This window comes from Bacillus rossius, chromosome 8 (genome assembly GCF_032445375.1).
Source record: "Bacillus rossius redtenbacheri isolate Brsri chromosome 8, Brsri_v3, whole genome shotgun sequence".
Taxonomy (NCBI): domain Eukaryota; kingdom Metazoa; phylum Arthropoda; class Insecta; order Phasmatodea; family Bacillidae; genus Bacillus; species Bacillus rossius.
Window position 1 is genome coordinate 1,585,682 of NC_086336.1, and position 27,980 is coordinate 1,613,661.

General features: G+C 38.2%; 1 protein-coding gene across 1 annotated transcript; it reads left to right on the forward strand.

Annotated features, from left to right (window-relative positions):
- The first annotated feature begins 343 nt into the window (after positions 1-343).
- LOC134535442 (protein yellow-like) lies at positions 344-27,182 on the forward strand. The gene is made up of 4 exons (XM_063374543.1): positions 344-480; positions 19,093-19,335; positions 24,540-24,715; positions 26,107-27,182. The coding sequence occupies exons 2-4, from the start codon at positions 19,140-19,142 to the stop codon at positions 26,974-26,976; spliced, it is 1,242 nt and encodes a 413-aa protein (XP_063230613.1). The 5' UTR covers positions 344-480; positions 19,093-19,139; the 3' UTR covers positions 26,977-27,182.
- The last annotated feature ends 798 nt before the right edge of the window (positions 27,183-27,980 follow it).

Here is a 27,980-nt window from a genome sequence, read left to right on the forward strand (position 1 = left end):
TCCCCGCTGTAGGGTCGTCCAGTTCCAGCTCCCCGCTGTAGGGTCGTCCAGTTCCAGCTCCCCGCTGTAGGGTCGTCCAGTTCCAGCTCCCCGCTGTAGGGTCGCCCAGTTCCGCGCGAGGCAGAGCTTCACTGCTCTCATTTACTACCATCTATCTATAAGTTTAATAAAAGAATTGAACATTATAAAACTATTTAAGTTAAATTCACAAAACCACTTTAGTTTAATCACGGAAACTAGCGGGCGAACCAAAGTGAGACGAACATTAACGAACGTTTCCGACGAGTGTAGACGTTATCGCTTGCAAACATCTCCCCCCACCACCAGGCGGGCGGTTTGCCTGCAACCACACTTCTCGCAGGGCACTTCCTCCCTGCAGTCCGCGCCAACAGCCCTGCGGTGACAGCAGCCAGGTCCTGCAGCTACAAGCTGCAAGCTGCAAGCTACAAGCTGCAAGCTACAAGCCAGCCGCGCCACCAGGTACCGTCCTCAGCTGCATCAAGTCACTGCATTCCCTTTCACAGCACACGAGCTAATAGGAGTTGGCCTTCTTCTTTTATTTTTTACTAGGGCAAAATTATTAATATTTTTAATACCAATGATGTTATCTTTAGTAAGTTTTATTTATTTTCCTTAAAATGTAATCTTTTTTACATCTTTCATTTTACTTGTATTTATTCATTATAACTTTTAATAGCGATATAAGCTCTCTGTGCACCATAGCACGAGGAAATGCCAGCTCTTGTAGGGCTTATTGTAGAGTCCCACGGGTTCGTTCGACACATTCATCACTAACATACGGCCGACCGCTTCTTTTACGATTGTAGACGCTACCGCTTTTCAGAAAACACCGTTGCCACACTCTTGACCGCTGTCACTAGGAGGTTGCTTATTAAACTGTTAAGAGGTGATTTCTTTGATTCTGTTTGACGGAATATGTTTCAAACACCCTCGCCACACAAAGCGCACGCTCTTAACTTGTCACAATTTCACAAAAAAAATCACTGATACTATTAAAGACAGCAACTTATGCCATTTGTTGGTACAAAAAAAAAGTAAAGTTTTAAATCAATTCAAACACAATATACCTTACTCAATTAATTCTCTCATGATACATTTTCAAAACCCCTAGCGAATTTTAGAGACACATTATATTAAAATGAACATTACTATGCTAATGTTAATATTAACCTTTTTATGTGGCATGATATTTCTTGTATCAGGTTAATGCATGTATCATACATACATGTATATATATATAGCCACATATCTGAAAATATAATTTATTAGAAAACTAAAACTTAATATTTATAGTCCCTATTTGTAACATACATTGCAGACTTTGCAGGCAGATACAATATTTCTAATGCGAATTAAAACTTATATTTTCATAAGGCTTGTGTTATTGGCACCTTATGTATTAAATAATTTTGAATGTTTTAAACAAGTAAGTTCTTAAAAAAATGTTAAATTAGTTTTTAAATTATTATAAAACCAGACAGCATTGTTGGAATATTTATGGAAATATTTTCCCCTTCATCTTAGCTCAATGTATGTTACAAATAGGGACTATAAATATTGACTTAAAATGTTTTTACGAACATTTTTAACATAAAATGGAAAAGTATGTCAACATGATTTTTAAGTTCATATCGGAATGCGTTAATGTAATAAGTATCTTTCTAAAAAAAAAAAGTTAGAATCCACTTATTTAGAACATAATAAAAAAATATTTTGTTTTTCATTTGTTTTAAGTAAAATTTTGCAGCTTAAATATATCACAGGATAGCCGGGTTTTTTGTTACAAATCTAACTAAAATTAAAACTGTGATGTACAAAATCCATTAATTTAAGTAAAATAAACGTAAATGTGTCAACAACGAAAGTTTAATACCTCCGAAACGTAAGAACAAAATAAGTAATGAAAACAAAGATAAGTGTGTTTTAAATTATTATTTCATTTTAAACAAACAAAAGACATATCAATTTTTTTTTTCACTTAAGGAATAAGATGGTTCTTAATTAAGTGTGAGAGAAATAAACACCCTTACGTGACGATGATAATTTATGAATATTCTACCTGGACAAGCATTATTGCATCAATTTGTATATTTACATAATAAATGCTTACATATTTTTTTAATTTTCATTGCGACTTAAAGAACATGATTTTTTTTAAAATATTTTATGTCCTATGTTTTTAAAAGTGTGGTATTACAAATGCATAATAAACTGTCACCTCGGGCGCGCGGAACTGCAATCACTGTGGCGGAGCGATAGGACCATTTCCCGCTGATTGCTTTCTGATGCCTTCCTCTTTGTCGCGAGAATTATGAATTTTTCAGCACTTCGTTGATTCTGGGAGGGGAATATACTAATTCCCCCCCCCCCCCTCCCCAACTAACCTTCCCGCATGCCCACTTGATTGGCACCATTTGTGTTCCGGACGTTAGTTGAGTTATTGTCTGTGAGCAACCTACGTAGTTTCGGGTTAATACACTGTTTTCGATACGAGTTCATTCCCGGAAGTGATTTGTATAAAGTGAATATTTATAAATAAATTCCACAATTGATATTATAATGTCGTTTTAAAATTTTAGGTTCATTCCTTTTGATTTCATGTTAATTAATCTTCTGAAAATTGGTACCAAAGAAGTAAATGTATTAATTATATACAATATAATTATTTTACTCTCAAAAAGATAGCAAATCCGAGTATACGCCACATTTCCCGAACATCGGAGGATATACTAAGCATACTGGTGTGCCAAAGTAAACTTTATAATAGAACACCTATCCTTTAATGTTTTATGTTAAGTTTTATAGTCATAATAATAAGTATAGACAACTTAAAAAATACATTAAAATGCTGACAGTTCTTAGTTAATATTGAACATTGAGATAGTGCCATGTTCGTCATACTGTAGACACACAAGTCATTGTAAAGCTACATGAATTTGACGCAAAGTTGAATAAAAGAATTTTCACGATGAAATGTTTACACCCTCATCGCTCCTAACGTAAAAACGCGTACAACGTAAAAAAAAACGCAGGCGGTGATAATTCCGGTCTAAGGGAAAATGTCTCAGGTTCAGCATTAGGAAGAGTACTCCCGTTGTTCGGCTAGCCCTGGGGAATATATTTTGTATTTGTATTTGTATTTGTATTTGTGACATGCCCACCGACAGCTGAAACACTTTTATGGTGGGCACGAAAAAAAAAAAAAAAAAACTAAAATACAAAATACATAAAACAAAAAAAAAAAAGCTTATAACAACACAGAAACACAAATACATAAACAAGACAAACAAAGATATAGAAATAAGAACAATAACAACTAGGTCATTAACAAAAATAAAAAACAAATACAAACATAATTAATACAGGTAAAATCAAATTATTAAATGTTAAGAGATATTGAAGGAAAAATAATATAGCTATGACAGACATAAATCAGAATATATATAATTAAACACTGTTGGAATTCAAATATATATTATTGTAATTTGTTATAAGTCTATAAATAATATCATTATTAGTAATAAGAGTACACAGAGTAGAGCGTAAGCGGGAATTGAATTGAGGAATTCTTAAGGCAGTATTTTCAAGAAGATAAGGGCATCTGAATTTATGAATGTAACAGTTATGAACAAAAAGAGCATCAAGATAGGCCCTACGGTCTACCAGAGGTGTCCAAATGGGGCGTGGGAGATTCCTTGTAATAATTAAATCTATAACTTTATTTTGAATACTTTCGATTTTTTCAGTATCTGTTAAGTTGATACCATTCCAGATAACAGAGCCATATTCTAATTTTGATCTTATAAGTGCCATGTAAAGAGAGATAAGTGAGTCTGAGTTGGTTGCATAAGAAGTAATAAATTTTATAAGCGCTAGAGTTCTTCGTGCATAGGAATATAAGTAATCTACATGTTTATGGAAATATAGTTTTGAATCAAGGATGATACCGAGATCCTTTGTGTAGTGGGCTTGAGAGATGATAGAATTCGCTAATTTGTATGAATATTTAATCGGATGGTATTTCCTAGTGAACGATATAACCTTGGTTTTATCTTTGTTGAGTTTGACCAAGTTTCTTAGACACCAATTATTAACTTTAATAATATCTTCTTGTAATAATTCACAATCCTCTAAGGAATAAATAATTTTATAAATTTTTAGGTCATCAGCAAAAAGAATTCCAGTAGAGTAGCAAAGTACTTGTGTAATGTCATTAATAAATATATTAAAGAGAAGAGGTGAAAGAGTACCTCCCTGGGGAACACCAGAACACGCATTATACTGAGAAGATCTATGATTGTTGATCGATACAAAAAAACTTCTGTTGGATAGGTAGCTTGAGAACCAATTGATATAGTTTCCACAGAGACCAAAATGGGATAATTTAATAAGAAGTAAGGAATGGTTTACAGTATCAAAGGCTTTGGCCAAGTCGAAGTAACAGGCATCGGCCTGACCCCTATTTGTAACTATATTATATACAGGATTAAGAAAGGTAAGAAGATTAGTGGTAGTAGACATACCAGACCTGAAACCATGTTGATTATTGGTGAGAGTATTACTAAGTTGAAAATTTAAAAATTTAGCTATAATTTTTTCAAAAATTTTGGAGAACCCGTTAAGTAATGATATTGGCCTGTAGTTTGAAACGTCTAATTTTGAACCATTTTTATGAATAGGAATCATTTTTGCTATTTTCCAATTATTGGGAAATATATTCGTTTTCAGACTGGTGTTAAAAATGTGATAAAGTAGGGGTACTAAAAGATGGGCACAGCCTTTAAGAATAAAATTGGGAATGCCATCAGGACCAGTGGATTTAGTTGATTTTAAGTCCTTAATTGCCCAAAGTATTAGACTTTCAGAAATTTTAGGCACAGCTACAGTCTCAACAGACATGACCGATGTAGTTATTGGGGGAGAAGTATTTGGGGTTACATATACACTAGAGAAATACTGAGCAAACACATTCGTTACCACATTCGGATCATTTGATATATCCCCATTTACTTTAAGAGAAAGTTGTTCATAATAACCATCTTTCATTATTTTAACATATCTCCAGAAACTTTTAGGGTTCTTCTTGATATTGTTGTTTGTCGATTGAGTCCAGTGGATTTTGTCGCGTTTAATTAGAGATTTCACAGATTTTCTAAAATGAGAGAACTTTGCATAGTAGAATAGATTATTATTTCTTTTGTACAACTTGTGGAAATGTTTTTTAGATTTAAGAGCACTTATTAATTCGTTGGAAAACCAAAGGGGATATTTAGATTTTTTTTTAATAGAAAGAGGTATATAAGTATCAATTTTTTCAGAAATACAAGTTGTTAGTTGATCCACGAGATCATTAACATCAGTAGAACTATAAAAGTATGACCAGTCACAGTCATTAATAGAGTTGTAAAGACCAAGATAATTCCCTTTTTTGTAATTTCTGAACACAGAAGAGGGATTAATATTATTATGACATGTTTCTAACATGATGTTAATATTTAAAGCGGGATGGAATATATCTTCTTTGATAAGGATATCAGCAGAATGTGATACCAAACAATGAGGAAGATTAGAAAGACACAGATCTAAGAGATTTATAGCTGGTTGGGTACAATTAAATTGTGATAAACCCAGACTGGATGTACCATCTTGTTAAACAGAACAATAGTTCGGTTTTAAAAGGGGGGGGGGGGAACCGTTTTTCGTATATTATTCACGTTAGGTATTATTTCAAAGAATTCTTCGTTAAATTTGGTGTCCGAGTTTCGTATAGTAAGTTTATTTGCAACAAGAGAACACATGAATTTGCTCGCTACCGGTTACACATCTCTGGCGAGAACTGAAAGACTCATTTTTTTTGTGTTAAAATATTGTTCATAAAAATTATTTTTGCAAAATAAATTCCACCATTTGTTGTGATTCAAAATTATTTATACATTATTACATTCTTTTTTTTTTTTTTTTGGTTATATAGTAAGTATGGCAGTGTTTAGTACCAAAGTAAAAAACGTTGATTTTAAAAGAATTTTAAAAACTATTTTTTTTAATATATTGTTAAAATTCTACATATTATGAAACATTGTTAAAGCGCCAGTTAAGTTCTACTTTTCACAGGAATACACACATACATGCGCACATACGTATACCGCTTTCTTTAAAAGTAAGGTGATTAACACTTCTTTTAACTGGTTTTTTTTTTCCAGTACCTGACAGTTTAAATGACGGAACTTTTTGAATGGCAATTTTTCCTGTTTTAAAAAAATAAAATTCTACTTCAAAAATATGTATTCTATAACTCTGCTGATATCTAAAGACACTGAGTAACGCTCGTTGTTCGTGTGCACAAAGATTCATGAGCCGGTAAGTCGTAGCGCACGCTCCAAGCATTAACAATAGAAAGGTAGTTGTGTGCACACAGCCGCAGAGAGGAAGTTATTGGGGTTCCACGCCAACGCACACACGTCATCACTGCACATGTTCACCGGGTGAGTCGTACGAGGAAAGTCTGCTCTATTAAGACGTATTTACTTCAACTCGTAGTTTTCATAGTTTACCAGTTTTAAGCTGTGTCGAATCCATATTCCTGTCGGAAATTCGTGTCAAAAATAAGTAAAACCTTAAATGAACTGGAAATGATATTTCTCGTGATTCAGAACAGTTTAACCGCGATAGCTGGCCCCCAACAGCCAGGCCAGTGTGACGTCATGGCCACTGACTGCACAAAGGTTTGTACGACATAACCTCAATTTGGAGTACTGCAAGCCAGTACCGCTACTGCCAACCATGCGGTGGGTACTTCCAGCGATACAGCACCTTTCCCGGGGGAACCGGTGAAGATGTTTCATTTACAATGATGAGTTTGTCATAGTGGCGTAGTATATTGAATATTTAAGCAGTAATGATGCTGTAAAGCGTGCGTAATAAGTACATATTATTTTAAGCGGATTTCTTATAAGTGTAACATTTAAAACTGGTGTATTGTAAGCTCTCCGATTCAGTCCGTAATATCACACATTTTCGAATGAAGATTTTTATTGATGCAAATTTAAGTCTTAAAAGAAAGTACATACTGATGAGCATCACACGGAGATTAGATTGTGTATGCATGATGTATGTGCTCGTGTAGATGTTAAAAAAGTATTTTTGGAAATGCACGTATATGTATTCAAGCAAAGCTTAGTTTGGCTCCTCCAAACAAACATTATGGACACGCCAGTGCAAATGAATTCTTATAAAGAACTTAAATTTTGCATTGGAAATGTGTTTGATCACAGGCGTTTTTTTCTTCCCATCAATGTCTTTAAACAAAAACACCAGTTTTTGATGTTCAGTCTCCACTTCGTAGGATGGCAGTTCTACAGTGAGCTGTTATCAACCACATACTTCCTCTTCAATGCCACGGCAGCGGTATCGCCAGTTCTCGTACAAACATCCGTCTCCTACCTTCAACGCTACAAGCGCAGTGAGACATCTGTCTGCTGTTACCATGCAGAACTACTTACCTCAAAATTAATAGTAAATATATTAAATATACATTCATTGCAGTATTAAATGCCGTTCAATTACTATTTCAGAATTTCCACGCATTTAGTTTTCTTTAAATGGAAATTAAATAACCTCAAGTCCATATAAAAATAGAATTGAAGCTGCAAACGATGAAAGAGAAGCGAAAGAAACAAAAAATCTGAAAAAACATAAAGCGGCAAATAAGGAGAAGACGAAGGGAAACAAGGATAGAAATAAAACTTCTGAGCTCTGGTAAAAATACACTGTGTTGTTTTACACGTGTGTGTCATTTTACTCAACAGTTGATGTTTTCATTATATAGCCATTACATATTTCTAGCGAAATTAAATCTTATTAATATTATTGTAATCAAACAACAAAATTACTACTTTTTTCTGCTGAGTAGTATACGAATGGGGCTCCGGAAACAGGCCTCAGGCGGTGGTGCCTGGTGCCGGCTCCGCCATATTGGATTGTGACGTCACGGCGACCATCTTGGATGGTTGTGACCTTGACCTTTGACCTTGGCCTTGAATTTGATCCTTAAAAATCGCCAAAATCCGCCAAAATTGGGCAAAATTTGCCCAAAATTCCTCAAAATTCGCCAAAATTTCCATTTCTGTGGAAAAAAGTTCCGCCAAAAAATCTCAAAAAATTCCACAAATTAAAAATTTATTTTTTCGAGGGAAAAATTTCCCGTTTCGAGGGAAAAATTCCCGTTTTTAGTCCTTAAAAATCCCAGCGGCTGAAAATTCCTAAAACTGGCTTAAGCATCCTTAACTCAAGCCTCAGTTAAGCCATTTCTAGGAATAAGGATACCATGACCGCCATCTTGGATTATGACGTCACCGTTGCAATTTCCGTTACGGCTGCCATCTTTAACTTTTTTATTTATTATCCGATTTTAATGAAATTTTTTTTTAAAAATTATAAAAAAAAATTAAATAATAAAATTTTAATAAAAAATATTTAAAAAGCATACTTTTTCGACACGGAGCTCGGAGTCCTCGGTTCGAACCCGACGAGTGCAAAAAAAATTAAAAATGGCGACAGGCTCCTTCCTCAATGGTGGTTGCAGGCAGACTGACTCCCACCACTTTTTTTTCAAAGCATATATAACATCATCTAGTATGACGTCATGACCGCCATCTTGTCTTCGATGCTGGAAGCCATCATCATTGTATCGTCGGCTAGAGTGCGCCGATGACATGTTAGTTTAGTTCTTATCCGCTAGAGTGCAGTAATCATTTATTACTGTGACACCCGCCATCTTGAAATGTGGCCGCCATCTTGAAAATCCGTAATTATTTAGCTAGAAATTCGGGAAAAGTTCCAAAATTCATTAAATAAATCACTCATTAATTTACATATTGATTCGATCCGCTCCTGCCCTCGGTTCAATACCCGATCGTTGCAATAATGTTTAATCTTATGTAAAAAATAATAATTTCAATATACCATGTTCAACATTCGTAAAGAGACTTTAAATCCTCTACGACCATCATCCTATCAGACATCAAGACCAACATATTGGAAATTCGTAATTGTAATGCTAGAGATGCGGGAAAAAGTTCAAAATTCATTAAATAAATTTCCGATCAATATACTGATTAATTAGATCGACTAAGGTCCTTGGTACGATCTAGGATGATGCAAAAAAAAATTAAATTTAACATCAATTTAACATAATAGTAACAGGTTCGAGGAATTAAACACCGCAAGTTCTTTTACAAACATAATATTTATTACATAATTTCTATTCTACTACAGGATTACTTACGAAAGCCAGCAATCTTATAATCATTTAGTTCCGCAGCGGTGTGAAATGACTAATTCTTAGCTCCAATCGGTTTATACTAGACAGAGTCCAGCCAGAACCTTTACAGACATAGTCCACCTCTTCTTGACAGAGTTTCTGGATACCGTTTTTAACAGTTTGCTTCACATCGTTAGAACTGTAAATTACTGCAGCCGATGTCTTGAATGCACACTTCTTCACTTCGTCATCGAACGGATATGGCTTTCCATATAGACAGTCCAACCACAAGTTATATTTTAATGGACCGTTTGTTGCTACGTCATCAGTAAGCTGATTGATTATCTTCTGTCTGATATCGTCAAGAAAATTACAAATGTCCTTCGACTCACCGAACGTATTTAGATAATGGTAGTCTTTCAACGTTCCACGAAATGCAGACTGCGCCAAGTAGAAGCCATTATCGTTCACTTGTAATGCTCCGAACACAGACTTAGGTTTAGTTCCATGTTCAGACGTCATAATAATCGGTTGCTGGACATCTGTTTTTTTGGTTGTACGCTTTCGTGTCTCCAATCTAAAGCGAGGAGTCGAAATGTCGGCAGGTAGTTCAGCAGTAGGAGCACAGACTCCACCTTTACATTTTTTCGCATGATGTCGCAAACTGTCAATTCGAGTAAACCATTTAAGGCACTCATCACATCGAAACTTCATGCGAGAAGGATTCTTCACGCATTTGCTCCGCTCATGTCTTCGTGCATCATGGGAAAATGCGAACGACGTATCACAGTAGCTGCAAGGATACCGTGGTGATGAAGACGATCCTTTCAGACCCGATCCAGATACAGGCGTTGCAACAGTAGTACCATTTCCAGGCATTCTCTTATGCACATCGATGCATCGTTGTTGCGCCGAAACCTTTACTTTCTGCCGCACAGCAGGACCTTTGCATGCCTTCATGTGCGTTTTCATATTATCTTTTCTGGCAAACTGCTTATGACATTTCTCACAAACAAACATTTTACGATATAGGTTCTTGGCACATTCGCTCCTCTCGTGTCGCCGAGCATTGCTGTTGTTTGAGAAAATCTTGTCACAGTAACAGCACCGATGTTCGCTAGTTGTCAAATCAGCATCCATTGAAGTCTCCATCGAGGTCGTATCGTCGATCGTCATGGTTTCCTGCACATCCAGCTCAGTAGTCATTAAGCTATCTTCTGCTGGTGGTATCACATCTGTTGAAATCTCCTCCAATGTTGACGTCGTCGTCGTTGCCAACGGGATCTGCTCCACCATTGTCGTCGCTATCGTCAAGGTTCCCGTAGACGATGGTACAACGTCCATCGAGTTCGGCGTTAAAGTCGGTAAAGATACCATCGAGTTCTCAAGAACAGGTAATTACGCGACTTATGCACCAGAAGAAATAATCTAGGTGATCCTTACACCGTCGACGACAGTAACAAACTGAGCGACCTGCTGTCTAGAACTCGCTTATATACATGCACCGGATGGAATAATACGCAAGTCAAATCAAGAACCATTTACTATAATACTAGAGTCAAAACAACATTAAAAATAGAAGGACCATCAACGAAAAGGCAGCACATTTGGAAGCACCGACAACGAAAAGGCAGCACCGACAACGAAAAGGCAGCACATTTGGAAGCACCGACAACGAAAAGGCAGCACCGACAACGAAAAGGCAGCACATTTGTAAGCACCGACAACGAAAAGGCAGCACATTTGGAAGCACCGACAAAGAAAAGGCAGCACCGCCAACGAAAAGGCAGCACATTTGGAAGCACCGACAACGAAAAGGCAGCACATTTGGAAGCACCGACAAAGAAAAGGCAGCACCGCCAACGAAAAGGAAGCACATTTGGAAGCACCGACAACGAAAAGGCAGCACCGCCAAAGAAAAGACAGCACATTTGGAAGCACCGACAACGAAAAGGAAGCACCATCAACGAAAAGGCCGCACCGCCAACGAAAAGGAAGCACATTTGGAAGCACCGACAAAGAAAAGGCAGCACCGCCAACGAAAAGGAAGCACATTTGGAAGCACCGACAAAGAAAAGGCAGCACTGCCAACGAAAAGGAAGCACATTTGGAAGCACCGAAAACGAAAAGGCAGCACCATCGACGAAAAGGAAGCACATTAATTTGTCATTGGCTCCAATATTCATTGGCTCCAATATTCATTGGCTACAATATTCATTGACTCCAATATCCATGAGCTCCAATATCAATTGGCTCGAATTTTCCCAAAAGGTTCCATCAGCCTTTTGGCTCCAACAGTCTTTTGGCTCCGATAGTCATTGGCTCCAATAGTCATTGGCTACAATATTCATTGGCTCCAATATTCATTGACTTCAATATTCATTGGCTCCATCAGTCATTGACGCCTACAGTCTTTTGGTTCCAAAAGTCTTTTGGCTCCAAATATATTAGGCTAGAATTCTTCGAGTCTAAGAGACTATGAGACCACATGGCTACGAGTCTAAAATGATCTAGCTGGTTACGAGTTATACATGGCTTGCGAGGCTACAGAGCTACGAAGTTTCTAGTACACAGGTTTACATGACTGCGAGGATACAGGACTACAAGTCTGCAAGAGTACTTGACTACGAAGGTACTCGTCTACATGACTCCAGTTACCGCATCTGTCTTCGACAGAATTTTCTCTTTTGCTCCAACTGCACCGCCAGCATCATGTTATAAGATTACAAGGCCGCTTGCTTACGTAGCTTCAAGTCTACGAGGATACTTGGATACGTAGCTTCAATTCTACGAGGTCCTAAGACTTCATGACTACGCGACTTCGAGCCATGAGGTTACGAGATTACGTGACTACGAATCTTCATGTTTACGAGACTGCGAGGCTACAGAGCTACGAAGCCTCTAGAAAACGAGTTTACGTGACTGCGTGGATAGAGGAATACAAGTCTGCATAAGTTCTTGACTACGAAGCTACTCGTCTACAAGGCTCCAATTTACACATCTGTCTTCGATGGAATTTTCTCTTTTTGCTACATCTACGCCATCAGCATTATGTTATAAGATTACAAAGCTACTTGCTTACATAGCTTCAAGTCTACGAGGCTCCAATACATCATGACTACGAGACTACGAGCCATGAGGTTACGAGACTATGCGATTGCAAGTCTTCAAGGTTACGTCATCGCGAGGCTATAGGACTACGAAGCTTCCAGAACGCATGGTTACGAGAATGCATGACTAATTGGCCGCATGGCTACGAAACTTTATGTCTCTAACTGACTACAATAGCACTATTCAGTGGTGAGAGTTAATATATTTCATGCAAAGGTACTTGCTGCAAGCAGTTCCGATTTTCAACATCAGATGACGTCACGTTTTGCTTGCAGGTAAAATAATATTTATTTATTTTATGCGGGATGCGGGTTGTTCACTATCGATCGCATAAGAAGAATGGCATCGATAGTCTTCAAGGAGAAGGAAGTTCGTCCTTCCTGCTAGTGCTTCTCAGATTTCTCACGGTCCGCCATCTTGGATTGCGACGTCACGGCTGCCATCTTTGATGGGTGTGACTTTGACCTTTGACCGAAACCGCAGGAATGATCGCAAGCACACGGATTAACCATCAAAATATTGATAAGAATAATCAGGAGCACACGGAGAAAACCATCATAATATTGGCAAGAATAATCAGGAGCACACGGAGAAAACCATCATAATATTGGCAAGAATAATCAGGAGCACACGGAGAAAAACGACACATGTTTTCTTTGATATCATAAAATTACAGAAAAAAAATATTTAAAAATAAAAATAAATTAATAAAAAAATTTAAAATAAAAACAAAAAATACATAAAATTCTGGCTTGTACTAGAACTGTATCTTTGCTCAACAATGATAAGTTTACAAGCTAGCAGAATCTGTTTATGTATTTTTTGTTTTTATTTTAAATTTTTTTATTAATTTATTTTTATTTTTAAATATTTTTTTACTGTAATTTTATGATATCAAAGAAAACATGTGTCGTTTTTCTCCGTGTGCTCCTGATTATTCTTGCCAATATTATGATGGTTTTCTCCGTGTGCTCCTGATTATTCTTGCCAATATTATGATGGTTTTCTCCGTGTGCTCCTGATTATTCTTATCAATATTTTGATGGTTAATCCGTGTGCTTGCGATCATTCCTGCGGTTTCGGTCAAAGGTCAAAGTCACACCCATCAAAGATGGCAGCCGTGACGTCGCAATCCAAGATGGCGGACCGTGAGAAATCTGAGAAGCACTAGCAGGAAGGACGAACTTCCTTCTCCTTGAAGACTATCGATGCCATTCTTCTTATGCGATCGATAGTGAACAACCCGCATCCCGCATAAAATAAATAAATATTATTTTACCTGCAAGCAAAACGTGACGTCATCTGATGTTGAAAATCGGAACTGCTTGCAGCAAGTACCTTTGCATGAAATATATTAACTCTCACCACTGAATAGTGCTATTGTAGTCAGTTAGAAACATAAAGTTTCGTAGCCATGCGGCCAATTAGTCATGCATTCTCGTAACCATGCGTTCTGGAAGCTTCGTAGTCCTATAGCCTCGCGATGACGTAACCTTGAAGACTTGCAATCGCATAGTCTCGTAACCTCATGGCTCGTAGTCTCGTAGTCATGATGTATTGGAGCCTCGTAGACTTGAAGCTATGTAAGCAAGTAGCTTTGTAATCTTATAACATAATGCTGATGGCGTAGATGTAGCAAAAAGAGAAAATTCCATCGAAGACAGATGTGTAAATTGGAGCCTTGTAGACGAGTAGCTTCGTAGTCAAGAACTTATGCAGACTTGTATTCCTCTATCCACGCAGTCACGTAAACTCGTTTTCTAGAGGCTTCGTAGCTCTGTAGCCTCGCAGTCTCGTAAACATGAAGATTCGTAGTCACGTAATCTCGTAACCTCATGGCTCGAAGTCGCGTAGTCATGAAGTCTTAGGACCTCGTAGAATTGAAGCTACGTATCCAAGTATCCTCGTAGACTTGAAGCTACGTAAGCAAGCGGCCTTGTAATCTTATAACATGATGCTGGCGGTGCAGTTGGAGCAAAAGAGAAAATTCTGTCGAAGACAGATGCGGTAACTGGAGTCATGTAGACGAGTACCTTCGTAGTCAAGTACTCTTGCAGACTTGTAGTCCTGTATCCTCGCAGTCATGTAAACCTGTGTACTAGAAACTTCGTAGCTCTGTAGCCTCGCAAGCCATGTATAACTCGTAACCAGCTAGATCATTTTAGACTCGTAGCCATGTGGTCTCATAGTCTCTTAGACTCGAAGAATTCTAGCCTAATATATTTGGAGCAAAAGACTTTTGGAACCAAAAGACTGTAGGCGTCAATGACTGATGGAGCCAATGAATATTGAAGTCAATGAATATTGGAGCCAATGAATATTGTAGCCAATGACTATTGGAGCCAATGACTATCGGAGCCAAAAGACTGTTGGAGCCAAAAGGCTGATGGAACCTTTTGGGAAAATTCGAGCCAATTGATATTGGAGCTCATGGATATTGGAGTCAATGAATATTGTAGCCAATGAATATTGGAGCCAATGAATATTGGAGCCAATGACAAATTAATGTGCTTCCTTTTCGTCGATGGTGCTGCCTTTTCGTTTTCGGTGCTTCCAAATGTGCTTCCTTTTCGTTGGCAGTGCTGCCTTTTCTTTGTCGGTGCTTCCAAATGTGCTTCCTTTTCGTTGGCGGTGCTGCCTTTTCTTTGTCGGTGCTTCCAAATGTGCTTCCTTTTCGTTGGCGGTGCGGCCTTTTCGTTGATGGTGCTTCCTTTTCGTTGTCGGTGCTTCCAAATGTGCTGTCTTTTCTTTGGCGGTGCTGCCTTTTCGTTGTCGGTGCTTCCAAATGTGCTTCCTTTTCGTTGGCGGTGCTGCCTTTTCTTTGTCGGTGCTTCCAAATGTGCTGCCTTTTCGTTGTCGGTGCTTCCAAATGTGCTGCCTTTTCGTTGGCGGTGCTGCCTTTTCTTTGTCGGTGCTTCCAAATGTGCTGCCTTTTCGTTGTCGGTGCTTACAAATGTGCTGCCTTTTCGTTGTCGGTGCTGCCTTTTCGTTGTCGGTGCTTCCAAATGTGCTGCCTTTTCGTTGTCGGTGCTGCCTTTTCGTTGTCGGTGCTTCCAAATGTGCTGCCTTTTCGTTGTCGGTGCTGCCTTTTCGTTGTCGGTGCTGCCTTTTCGTTGTCGGTGCTTCCAAATGTGCTGCCTTTTCGTTGATGGTCCTTCTATTTTTAATGTTGTTTTGACTCTAGTATTATAGTAAATGGTTCTTGATTTGACTTGCGTATTATTCCATCCGGTGCATGTATATAAGCGAGTTCTAGACAGCAGGTCGCTCAGTTTGTTACTGTCGTCGACGGTGTAAGGATCACCTAGATTATTTCTTCTGGTGCATAAGTCGCGTAATTACCTGTTCTTGAGAACTCGATGGTATCTTTACCGACTTTAACGCCGAACTCGATGGACGTTGTACCATCGTCTACGGGAACCTTGACGATAGCGACGACAATGGTGGAGCAGATCCCGTTGGCAACGACGACGACGTCAACATTGGAGGAGATTTCAACAGATGTGATACCACCAGCAGAAGATAGCTTAATGACTACTGAGCTGGATGTGCAGGAAACCATGACGATCGACGATACGACCTCGATGGAGACTTCAATGGATGCTGATTTGACAACTAGCGAACATCGGTGCTGTTACTGTGACAAGATTTTCTCAAACAACAGCAATGCTCGGCGACACGAGAGGAGCGAATGTGCCAAGAACCTATATCGTAAAATGTTTGTTTGTGAGAAATGTCATAAGCAGTTTGCCAGAAAAGATAATATGAAAACGCACATGAAGGCATGCAAAGGTCCTGCTGTGCGGCAGAAAGTAAAGGTTTCGGCGCAACAACGATGCATCGATGTGCATAAGAGAATGCCTGGAAATGGTACTACTGTTGCAACGCCTGTATCTGGATCGGGTCTGAAAGGATCGTCTTCATCACCACGGTATCCTTGCAGCTACTGTGATACGTCGTTCGCATTTTCCCATGATGCACGAAGACATGAGCGGAGCAAATGCGTGAAGAATCCTTCTCGCATGAAGTTTCGATGTGATGAGTGCCTTAAATGGTTTACTCGAATTGACAGTTTGCGACATCATGCGAAAAAATGTAAAGGTGGAGTCTGTGCTCCTACTGCTGAACTACCTGCCGACATTTCGACTCCTCGCTTTAGATTGGAGACACGAAAGCGTACAACCAAAAAAACAGATGTCCAGCAACCGATTATTATGACGTCTGAACATGGAACTAAACCTAAGTCTGTGTTCGGAGCATTACAAGTGAACGATAATGGCTTCTACTTGGCGCAGTCTGCATTTCGTGGAACGTTGAAAGACTACTATTATCTAAATACGTTCGGTGAGTCGAAGGACATTTGTAATTTTCTTGACGATATCAGACAGAAGATAATCAATCAGCTTACTGATGACGTAGCAACAAACGGTCCATTAAAATATAACTTGTGGTTGGACTGTCTATATGGAAAGCCATATCCGTTCGATGACGAAGTGAAGAAGTGTGCATTCAAGACATCGGCTGCAGTAATTTACAGTTCTAACGATGTGAAGCAAACTGTTAAAAACGGTATCCAGAAACTCTGTCAAGAAGAGGTGGACTATGTCTGTAAAGGTTCTGGCTGGACTCTGTCTAGTATAAACCGATTGGAGCTAAGAATTAGTCATTTCACACCGCTGCGGAACTAAATGATTATAAGATTGCTGGCTTTCGTAAGTGATCCTGTAGTAGAATAGAAATTATGTAATAAATATTATGTTTGTAAAAGAACTTGCGGTGTTTAATTCCTCGAACCTGTTACTATTATGTTAAATTGATGTTAAATTTAATTTTTTTTGCATCATCCTAGATCGTACCAAGGACCTTAGTCGATCTAATTAATCAGTATATTGATCGGAAATTTATTTAATGAATTTTGAACTTTTTCCCGCATCTCTAGCATTACAATTACGAATTTCCAATATGTTGGTCTTGATGTCTGATAGGATGATGGTCGTAGAGGATTTAAAGTCTCTTTACGAATGTTGAACATGGTATATTGAAATTATTATTTTTTACATAAGATTAAACATTATTGCAACGATCGGGTATTGAACCGAGGGCAGGAGCGGATCGAATCAATATGTAAATTAATGAGTGATTTATTTAATGAATTTTGGAACTTTTCCCGAATTTCTAGCTAAATAATTACGGATTTTCAAGATGGCGGCCACATTTCAAGATGGCGGGTGTCACAGTAATAAATGATTACTGCACTCTAGCGGATAAGAACTAAACTAACATGTCATCGGCGCACTCTAGCCGACGATACAATGATGATGGCTTCCAGCATCGAAGACAAGATGGCGGTCATGACGTCATACTAGATGATGTTATATATGCTTTGAAAAAAAAGTGGTGGGAGTCAGTCTGCCTGCAACCACCATTGAGGAAGGAGCCTGTCGCCATTTTTAATTTTTTTTGCACTCGTCGGGTTCGAACCGAGGACTCCGAGCTCCGTGTCGAAAAAGTATGCTTTTTAAATATTTTTTATTAAAATTTTATTATTTAATTTTTTTTTATAATTTTTAAAAAAAAATTTCATTAAAATCGGATAATAAATAAAAAAGTTAAAGATGGCAGCCGTAACGGAAATTGCAACGGTGACGTCATAATCCAAGATGGCGGTCATGGTATCCTTATTCCTAGAAATGGCTTAACTGAGGCTTGAGTTAAGGATGCTTAAGCCAGTTTTAGGAATTTTCAGCCGCTGGGATTTTTAAGGACTAAAAACGGGAATTTTTCCCTCGAAACGGGAAATTTTTCCCTCGAAAAAATAAATTTTTAATTTGTGGAATTTTTTGAGATTTTTTGGCGGAACTTTTTTCCACAGAAATGGAAATTTTGGCGAATTTTGAGGAATTTTGGGCAAATTTTGCCCAATTTTGGCGGATTTTGGCGATTTTTAAGGATCAAATTCAAGGTCAAGGTCAAAGGTCAAGGTCACAACCATCCAAGATGGTCGCCGTGACGTCACAATCCAATATGGCGGAGCCGGCACCAGGCACCACCGCCTGAGGCCTGTTTCCGGAGCCCCATTCGTATACTACTCTGCTGATATTTTAAAATTTGTTATATTTATCTCAAAAATAGCTACAAGTGAATCAAGCTAACTAATTTTAAAGTTTATAGTACATTTCATTTTCTTTTTATATAGCGAGAATTTATCAACACTTCCCATAGAACAATAGACACTTCCACCTGCTCCGAACACAGTACCACTGCTGCCAACCCTAGAACACTTCAAAGCTGTTACCACATTCAACCCTAGTGAGGATTTCAGAAAAAAATATCACCATGTCGTTTTATCCGAGTATGTCTTTGTGAGCACAAGAATATCTCAAATATCATCACTTGGTGGTTTATTTTAACTGAATGATTGTATAAAGCCTGACCGCGTTTTGGACTGGGATCTCAAAACTTATTTCATTAAACTCATTTCTTCGTATTTGTGAAGTTGAAACTTATTGCTTGCCGCTTGTCACGGTCCCGAAATTGTAGAAGCCGCAGACGGGGAGTGAAACTGAATATCTACGTCTACACGTCATTGTGCTGGAGCTTTGAGTAGCGTATTTTAAGTAGTCATATAATGGAATTAAATAACTATTCTTAAGTTATTTATAACATTAATTATTAATTTTTAAATGATATTCTTTTGTTAGGTGGAGGTTTCCTTCAACAGAAGCACACGTCCGAGTGACTGGTTGCCATGGCAGCGACGGCGGCTCTGCTAGCGACGGTGCTGCTACACTGCGGCCTGGCCAGCAAGCAGCTGCACGTGAAGTACCAGTGGACCACGCCAGAGTTCCTGTTCACCAACGAGTCCATGAAACAGTCGATGATCGACTCAGGCCGCTACATTCCGGGCAACCCCTTCATGCTGGATGTGGACTCGTGGCAGCGAGGTCAGTCCGCGCTGCTAGGTCGCATGTCGTTACATCTGGCACCTTCACCTCTTTCCCCGCCCGCTCGCACTGACGACGTCAGTAGCAGGCGATCAGTCCAGACACTGTGTTCAGTCAGCTGTTCGTAGTTATATTTCTATTTAGACAACTTAGTTTTACATTTTGATTCTCTTCTATATATTGTGAGCACCTACTGACAGCGCTGATACCACTAACCAGGAGCACGTTGAGCTTCATTTGGTGAGGGGGAGGGAATAAAGGTGTAAACCAATTTTTTTCCTTTTTTTTAATATTTGGTGGCAATGAGTGGGGTCACTGACATCCCCGCCCTTTTCCATGTCAGCGCTAGCTGCTTATCATGGTCTTGGAGTCAAGCTGAAGTGAGAATGCTGTACCGAAACAAATACTTGACACGTGTTTAATGTCAAGCACATAGTTAAATAAAGAACATATGTTTGTTATAAATCTTAGTCATTATAATATATAAGTATATAAAAATTGTGACATGCCCACCAAAAGTCGTTAGACCTGGGAGGTGGGCACGTCAAGAACACAAGACTGCAAACATATGGACTCCCACCCCGGTGGTGCCATAGCACATGGCCAACACACGAAGGAAGAGTACCACATATTGGCGGTGATAACACATGCAACATACACAAAAACAGACACGACAAATACAACGATACAATAAACACCAATAACTACAGACCACACAAAATTAAAATTAAAATATATAAATACAAAAAAAAATGTTATAATTATTAACTAAGTTTATAACAAAATTAATCATTAGATTGCATGACTTAGTTTTACGAATGCCAAATTATTCACCTACAAGAATTAGAACCCTAATTTATTGTAATTAGAAACCAGTCTATAGATGATGTCATTATTATTATTAATTGTTCATAAAATGGATTTTAAGCGACTATATAATTGAGGTACTCTCAAGCCAGGGTTATCAAGAATAAAATTACATTGTGAATTTTAGAGTTGTAGCCAATTTGAATAAATAGTGCATCCAAAGTCTCTACGGAAAGAGAGAGGTGTTAGTATATAATCAGGGATACTCTTTATATTAATTAATTAAATTACTTTATTTTGAATGCTTTCAATTTTATTTTTATCAGTCGTCTTTATGTTGTTCCAAATAATAGAGCAATATTCAAATTTAGATCTAATTAAAGAAAAATAAAGAGAAATACTAGAATCTGGATTAGTTGCATAACAAGTGATTAATTTAATTAGGACCAAAGTTCTTCGGGTAGTAGAATATGGATAGTTAGCATGCTTATGAAAAAATAACTTGGATATAGGAAGATTCCCAGATATTTTATTAAAGTAGTTCTAGTGATTTCAGAGTTCAACAAATTATAGTCGTACTGAACTGGATAATATTTCCTCGTAAAGGATATTATCTTAGTTTATTTTTTCCCTTATTGAGTCTAACTAAATTATCATGCACCAATCATTAATTTATTTATGTCAATTTTTAATAATAAGCAATCATTAGGAGTACTAATTTTCCTGTAAATTTTCAAATCATCTGCAAAAAAGGACTCTGGTGGAGTAGTTTGAGACACTGGTGATATCATTAATAAATTAAAAAGAAGAGGGGATAAAGAACCACCCTGAGGAACTCCAGAACTGGCATTGAAGAGAGAGGAATTATTATTATTTTTATATACAAAAAACTTATATTTATCAAATAACTAGAAAACCAATTTATATAGTTATCACATAAACCAAACTGTGATAACTTTACGAGTAATAAAGAGTGATTAACAGTGTCAAAGGCTTTGAACAAATAAAAATAGCAGGCATCTACATGTCCCCTATTAATTACTTCATTATATATATAGGATTAAGCAATGTAATTAAGTTAATAGCTGTAGACATTCTTCTTCTGAAGTTATGTTGACTGCAAGATAATCTGTTACTGACATGAAAATTTAGAAAATGTGGACATAATTTTTTTCAAAACTTTTGGAAAAACCATTAAGTAAAGATATTGGACGATAATTGGAAACAATTAATTTTGAATCTATTTATGTATAGGATTAACCTTGGCTATTTTTCATTTATCGGGGAACACCTGTGATTTCAAACTGGTATTTAAAATATGTTGTAGTAAAGGTGCTGGTAAATGGGAGGAACTTTTTGAAATAAAATTTGGAATGCCATCAGGTCCTGTTGATTTTGAGGTTTTAAGACATTAATTCCCCAAAGGTCAAGTCTTTCAGAAATGGTTGCTAAAGCTATAGAATCTAAGCCCAAATCAGTATTAGAAACTGGTGGGTTACAATTGGCAGACACATATACACTAAAAAAAGAATTTAGCAAAAACATTGGCCAACACAGAAGGATCATTACATATAATATTATTTATTTTTAAAGAGTACTGTTCATATTAACCATCTTTCATTAATTTTACATAGTGCCAAATATTTTTTGGGATTACTCTTAATGTTATTATTAGCGAATTTTGACCAGTTAATTTTATCCCGTTTTATTAGGATTTTCACTTGTTTCCTATAATAAGAAAAAATAATTGTAGTAAAAAAAAGTTTGTTATTCCTCTTGTACAGTTTATGATAGTGTTTCTTGGACTTTAAGGAATTAATTAATTTTTTGGAAAACAACACAGGTTATTTAGATACATTTTTAGTATTAAGTGGAATGAAAATATCAATTTTATCAGTTATACATTTAGATAGCTGATCAACAAGTTCATTAACATCAGAAGATTCATAGGAATTTGACCAATTATGATTTTTAATCGAATTATGGAGACCAAGAAAATTTCCATTTTTGTAATTTCCGTAAACAGAAGATAAGTTATTACTTCACGAAGTTTCAAATGATAAGATATCATTTATCAGTGTATAATATACGGTTTCTTTGATCAGTACATGTTCAGCATTAGTCACAGTACATAAGTGTACATTAGTTAGACAAAGATCTAGTAGATTTTTTGAAGGTTGGGTATTGTTACACTGATCAAGGTTTAGGCTAGAAACAAAATTAAGTAAATGATTAGCCTTGGATTTAGAGAAATATCAGAGTATTAATAGTAGATATGTTTAGCTAATCAATATCAGGAACGTTAAAGTCACCAATAATTAATAATTTGTGTTGACTAGATATTATTTTATCTTCAAGTGACTCAAGATAAGCTTGGAATGTATTTGTAACGGTATCAGGGGGGAGATAGATGTCACCTAACGTTAGATAATTGTTATTTGCTATGTTAATTTTTAACCGAACACTTTAAATTTCGGGGAAATCATGGTTATAAATAGGACGAACAGAAGTAAACTTTTGTTTTTTAAGTGCAATTAACATTCCACCACCTATTTTCTTCTTAGTGAGTTGATTGTTTCTATCTTTACTAAAGATCAAATATTGGTCTCTAAAGTAATGGGCATTTATACTATTTTAGTTGAACCACGTTTCCGTGATGCATATAATGTCGTAATTTGAGTTCAACAGATTACAAAAGAATTCATTTGATTTTGTTCTTAAACGTCTTACGTTTGATAGCCAATTACCCACTCCAGATATTGCCTGCACGGAAATGCTCTTTCAATGCCACTCCAAGCACCTGGAACAACTAGAAGCTACGAGTTGGTAGTTAAAGTATTGGCGGTAAAAACATTAAGTTAAGTAGAGCTTGCAAATTGGTCAGGGTGAAATTTTCCATAATAGGGGCTTCTTAATAAACCACTAGGCTAGAAGACGATGTTGTTGATTCTTTCGAAATCATCCTCTAGCACAGAGACATGGAACGTATTTTGTTCGAAGCTTTGTCACTTTCACTGAGTCATGTTAAGTTCATTGGATATTTAATCTGTAATTTCATTCTCATGAACCGTAGGGTCAAACCTGGTAACAAAGAGGACTTTCGTTCTTTTGTATATTGGTTTGGAGATAATTTTTAATGTGGAAGTATTTCTAACACCGACTTTCAGTGGTGTTTTCTGTTGGTTCACATCGCCTTTAGTATCTGTATTTCCATTGAAACTGGACTTACGTCAGGGCAATATCAGCTAGGTAGATTATTTGAAGTACTCTTTATTTGTGATCCATAAATATAATAATAAATAATAGTTCAGTTAACAAGCTTGAACCAAATAGAAATAGTCCTATATTGTTTACATTTTTACTTCAAAGAAGACATAATATGTTATCAATATAATTTGATCAATTTTGTGAACTTAATATTTTATATTTTATTAAATTGTATGCATAAATATTGTGTTTAAAGCAATAGCCAAATACTGCAAATATATGACCCACTGTGCTTTTTTTAAGTTATTGAACTGTTAAATAAAAATTTCCCTATTCTCATTTTGAGAGAAAATTTTATAGTTTTAGTCCCAAAAAAGTCTACGTGATAATTCCCCAGAGCGGCATAAATTCCCCATTAGCAAGCCGAGCTAAGACACCTAGGTCATGACCTTGACAATGAAATGCCATGGCCACCATTTTTAATTGTTATGTAACTGTTTGCAATTATTGTTATGATCGCCATCTTAAAAATCAGTATTTTTTAGGCTATAAAATCAGACACACAAAATGGATAGTAATAATAGTCATACCAGCATTCAGGCCAAGTTTAATAAAAAAAAATGCAATTGTAATCATTTGACATCAAATGCAGTTTGAGCAGTTAGAGGACCTAGAGCAATTGGAGCAATTGGAGCAGTTCGAGCTGTTTGTCAATTGGAGCAACTTGAACATTGGTGCCTTTGGAGCACTTGGAGCTGTTGGAACCAAAGACAGTTGGAGGCAAAGACAGTAAGAGGCAGTGAATTTTAGATTCAATGACTTTTGAAGCCACAGAATGTTGGATCCAAAGACAGTTGGAGCCAAAGACTGTTGGAGGCAATGACTTTTGGAGCCAAAGTATTTTGAAGTCACTGACTGTTGGAGCTAAAGACCATTGAATTCAATGACTGTTGGTGTCAATGCATTTTGAGCCAAATACTTTTGGAGTCAAAGACAGTTGGAGACATACGGTTGGAGACAAAGACTTTTGGAGTTAAAGACAGTTTGGAGACATATGGTTGGAGACGAAGACTGTTGTAGCCAATGACTTTTGGAGGCATTGCATCCTACCGCATGTTGCAATGGTTCTGTGTTGACACCGTGCGCTCGGGAGTGGGAGGCCAGTGGAGCAGGAAGGGACGTGTGCGCAGGCTCCACGCGGGAGGTGTTCGTGACCACGCCTCGCTTCCTGCCGGGCACACCGGCCACTCTCTCGCTGCTGTCCCGGGCCCACGCCTCGGCCAGCCCTCTGCTGCAGCCCTTCCCCAGCTGGGCCATGAACCGCCAGGGCGACTGCGACGCCATGACGTCGGTCCTCAGGGTCCAGGTCAGTCTGCTCACTAGAGAGGCGCTCGTTGCTGCGTGTTTCCTAGAGACACATATCGTCATTTTGTTTCTGAAGAAGTCTCCTAGGCGATGTTGAGAGGTATTTGTAATTTGTAACAATTAATTTGCAAATTAATTACATATTTACTTTGTTCTTAAAGTTAAAGTATATTCTGAACGAAAATCTGTTTAATCAATAAATAGTTTTTTTTTTATATTTATACTTGTACAGCCTTTGCCCAACCTTAAGTTGTTTGTAAATAAAATACATAGGCGCTTAATTTTACTTATATGTTAACAATGACTATTGAAAAGTTAAAATGGTTTTAAATAAAAATAAATAATATCCACAATAAAGAAGACCCATTTGTTGCCTCAAATCTAAAGTTTTAATCCGATCTCGATAAAATTTTTACACTTGACCATCGAAATACTAAAAAGATCAGTGTCTATGTGATACTTCGGTAAAACCAACCCTTAAATCAGAATCTTGTTATTACTTGATAAAATTCACCGTCGCATTGTTTATGCTTTCTTTTTCTCCACGGCAATGACTACTGCATTGTTGATCCCTTCTGCATCTCCGGGCAACGGTCTTTGTAATTATATTGTTTTCTTTGTCTTCTGGCATATGTTATTGCATTTATCCCTTCGATTCTAGCGAGTGCAGTCCCGCCCAACTTGCACTCGCTGTATCAACAAGGCATAGGGGCAATCACCTTGTGTGTAAGAGATTAACTTGGAAACACAGGTTCTTTACACAGAACAGCTATATGTAGCTGTCTAAAGTCTGTTTGTTTACGCTCCGGATGGGCAAAGGAGAACCATTTTGTATCTTAATCTTTGAAATGAAAGTTTGAATAAATATATTTTAAAATTTTTGTTTGTTTCCTATTTTAATAAAACATACTGCAATCATGAGTTTTGAAAAAAAAATCCCCTTCCCACTGCAAAGAAGCCTAATCGCAATGCACAGAGACTTGCCAAGGCCGGCTACTCACACTAGAATAAAAACAATATATTTTTTTTAACTACAGGTCCTTGTTCAGAAATTAATATCGCTTATCATAAATACTAAAACACAAGCAGGTTTTTTAAAATTATTTTACAATAGTCTTTTGGCCTTAATCTTTAAAAGTGACCTATCAGGAACTTTCTCCAAACAACTGCAAAGCGCTTCTGCATATGAAATAAACTAAAACCCTTAAAATTATTAGAATATTCGTTGAAACGTTTATGCATTTGTATCATTGCCACATTATTCTTATTTCTACACAAAGTTCTTAATTATGTGATACCCACAGATTTAATACAGATAAGTTGGTATACTGTTAATTAAGGATTTTCTAGAGTACATGTAGTGTTAAGTGTTGGCACTTTTTGGTTGTCCAGGTGGACACCTGCGGGAGACTGTGGGCGATCGACAGCGGCGTGGTGGACCTGATGACCGCCCCGCAGTCCCTGTGCGCGCCGCAGGTGCTGGTGTTCGACCTGCGCACCAGCAGGCTGCTGCACCGCTACCGCATCCCCCCGGAGAACCTGAGGGAAGGCTCGCTGCTCATCAACATCGCCGTGGAGCTGCCTCACCGAGGGTCCTGCCGCGGCGCAGTCGCCTACCTCGCCGACGTGACGCAGCACGGCCTGGTCGTGTACGACGTCTCCCAGAGTCGCTCCTGGCGCGTCAGCAGCAGCTTCTTCCAGCCGTCGCCGCCCGCCACGCACTTCACCGTTGCCGGCGAGTCGTTCACGCTCCAGGACGGCTTGTTCGGCCTGGCCCTGGGCCCCGTCGTGCGCGGCGACCGCACCCTCTACTTCCACAGCCTGGCCAGCTACCGCGAGGTCTGGGTGCGCACCTCGCTGCTCAGGAACCAGTCGCTGTTCGCCGCCAACACCAGCGCTGCGGCGGGGCTGTTCACGCAGTCTCCGGGCGAGCGCTCCTCGCAGACTGCCGCCACGGCCATGAGCAGGCGGGGAGTGCTGTTCTTCAGCCCGCTGGCCAACACCTCCCTGAACTGCTGGAACTCCCGTCTGCCGTACACCAGCTCCAACCTGGTGCAGCTCGTGAGGGATGACGAGGCGCTGCAGTTCGTGAGCGGCATGAAGATAGTGCGGGACAGGTCTGGGCGGGAGGTGCTGTGGGCGCTCTCCTGCCGCTTCCAGAGGCTCATGACCGGCTCCTTCGACCCCGCGGAGGTCAACTTCCGCGTGCTGACGGCGCCTGTGGCCGACCTGGTGCGGGGCACGTCTTGTGATGGCGCATAGAACCAGACGTTGCTGAAAAACATGTCGACCCTATCCATTTTGTGACTGTACTTTATTCTGAAGTTGAAAGGTTGTAGTCTTAGTTAATTACTCTGTGGTTATTATTATTGTAGACTGAGGTTTTATCACTGTAGCGATAAATTATTTGTGTTGGTTAGAAAATATACAGTCATGTATTAAACAGCAGTATGTGTTAAGACTTCCAAGTACAAGAATTATGATTAACCTGCTGTTGTACCTGTAGATGCTCAACATATCAAACATCTTTACATAAATTTGTTAATTCGATATGTTAAAAAGGATGATTTTTTTTGACCTCATGGAACATTACTTCAGAATCAAATAGGTGATCTTATCACAAAACTTTAAACGAGTGTACGGTATGTTCCAGTATTGCTTTGATTAGCCGACTAACGTTTAGATTAAAATTTTTTTTTTAGTATCATAGCTCTGGAATCGGCCTTTAATTTATATTTATTTGATTCGAATATTATACTCCTAACATTTTTTACGTTAGTCTCACTGGAAAAAATCTCATTTTTAGGCAGTCTTAGAAATACATGCATTTGGAACATTATTTGTGTCATTATAGTCATATTGCTGACATGCTGGATGTAGCCGTGAGGCTACTGTTTATTCTGGAGGGGCAGGTAGGCCATTCTAAATTAAACAATTTTGCGCCATTGCGTGTGCTAATAAAGTTACATTCATCTTCAGACTCCACCTACTCCTGATAAAGAGCAGACTAGGACTGGTGCTTCTTCTCTCCTCGCAGTCTTGTATATGGGTTATTGGATATCTATCTGGAATTGTGCATGCATGGAGCAACCGATAGTCCCCACATGGCCTCCATTCCTCCCCTTTTTTGGGTACCATGTGCAGAGGTGAAGACCAGGAGCTGTCTGAAGGGTGAGCAGTGCCAAGTTTGAGCATGGACTCAAACTCCCTCTTTGCAATCCTGAGTTTGTCCAGTGCCAAACGACGTGGTTTGCTGAACACAGGCT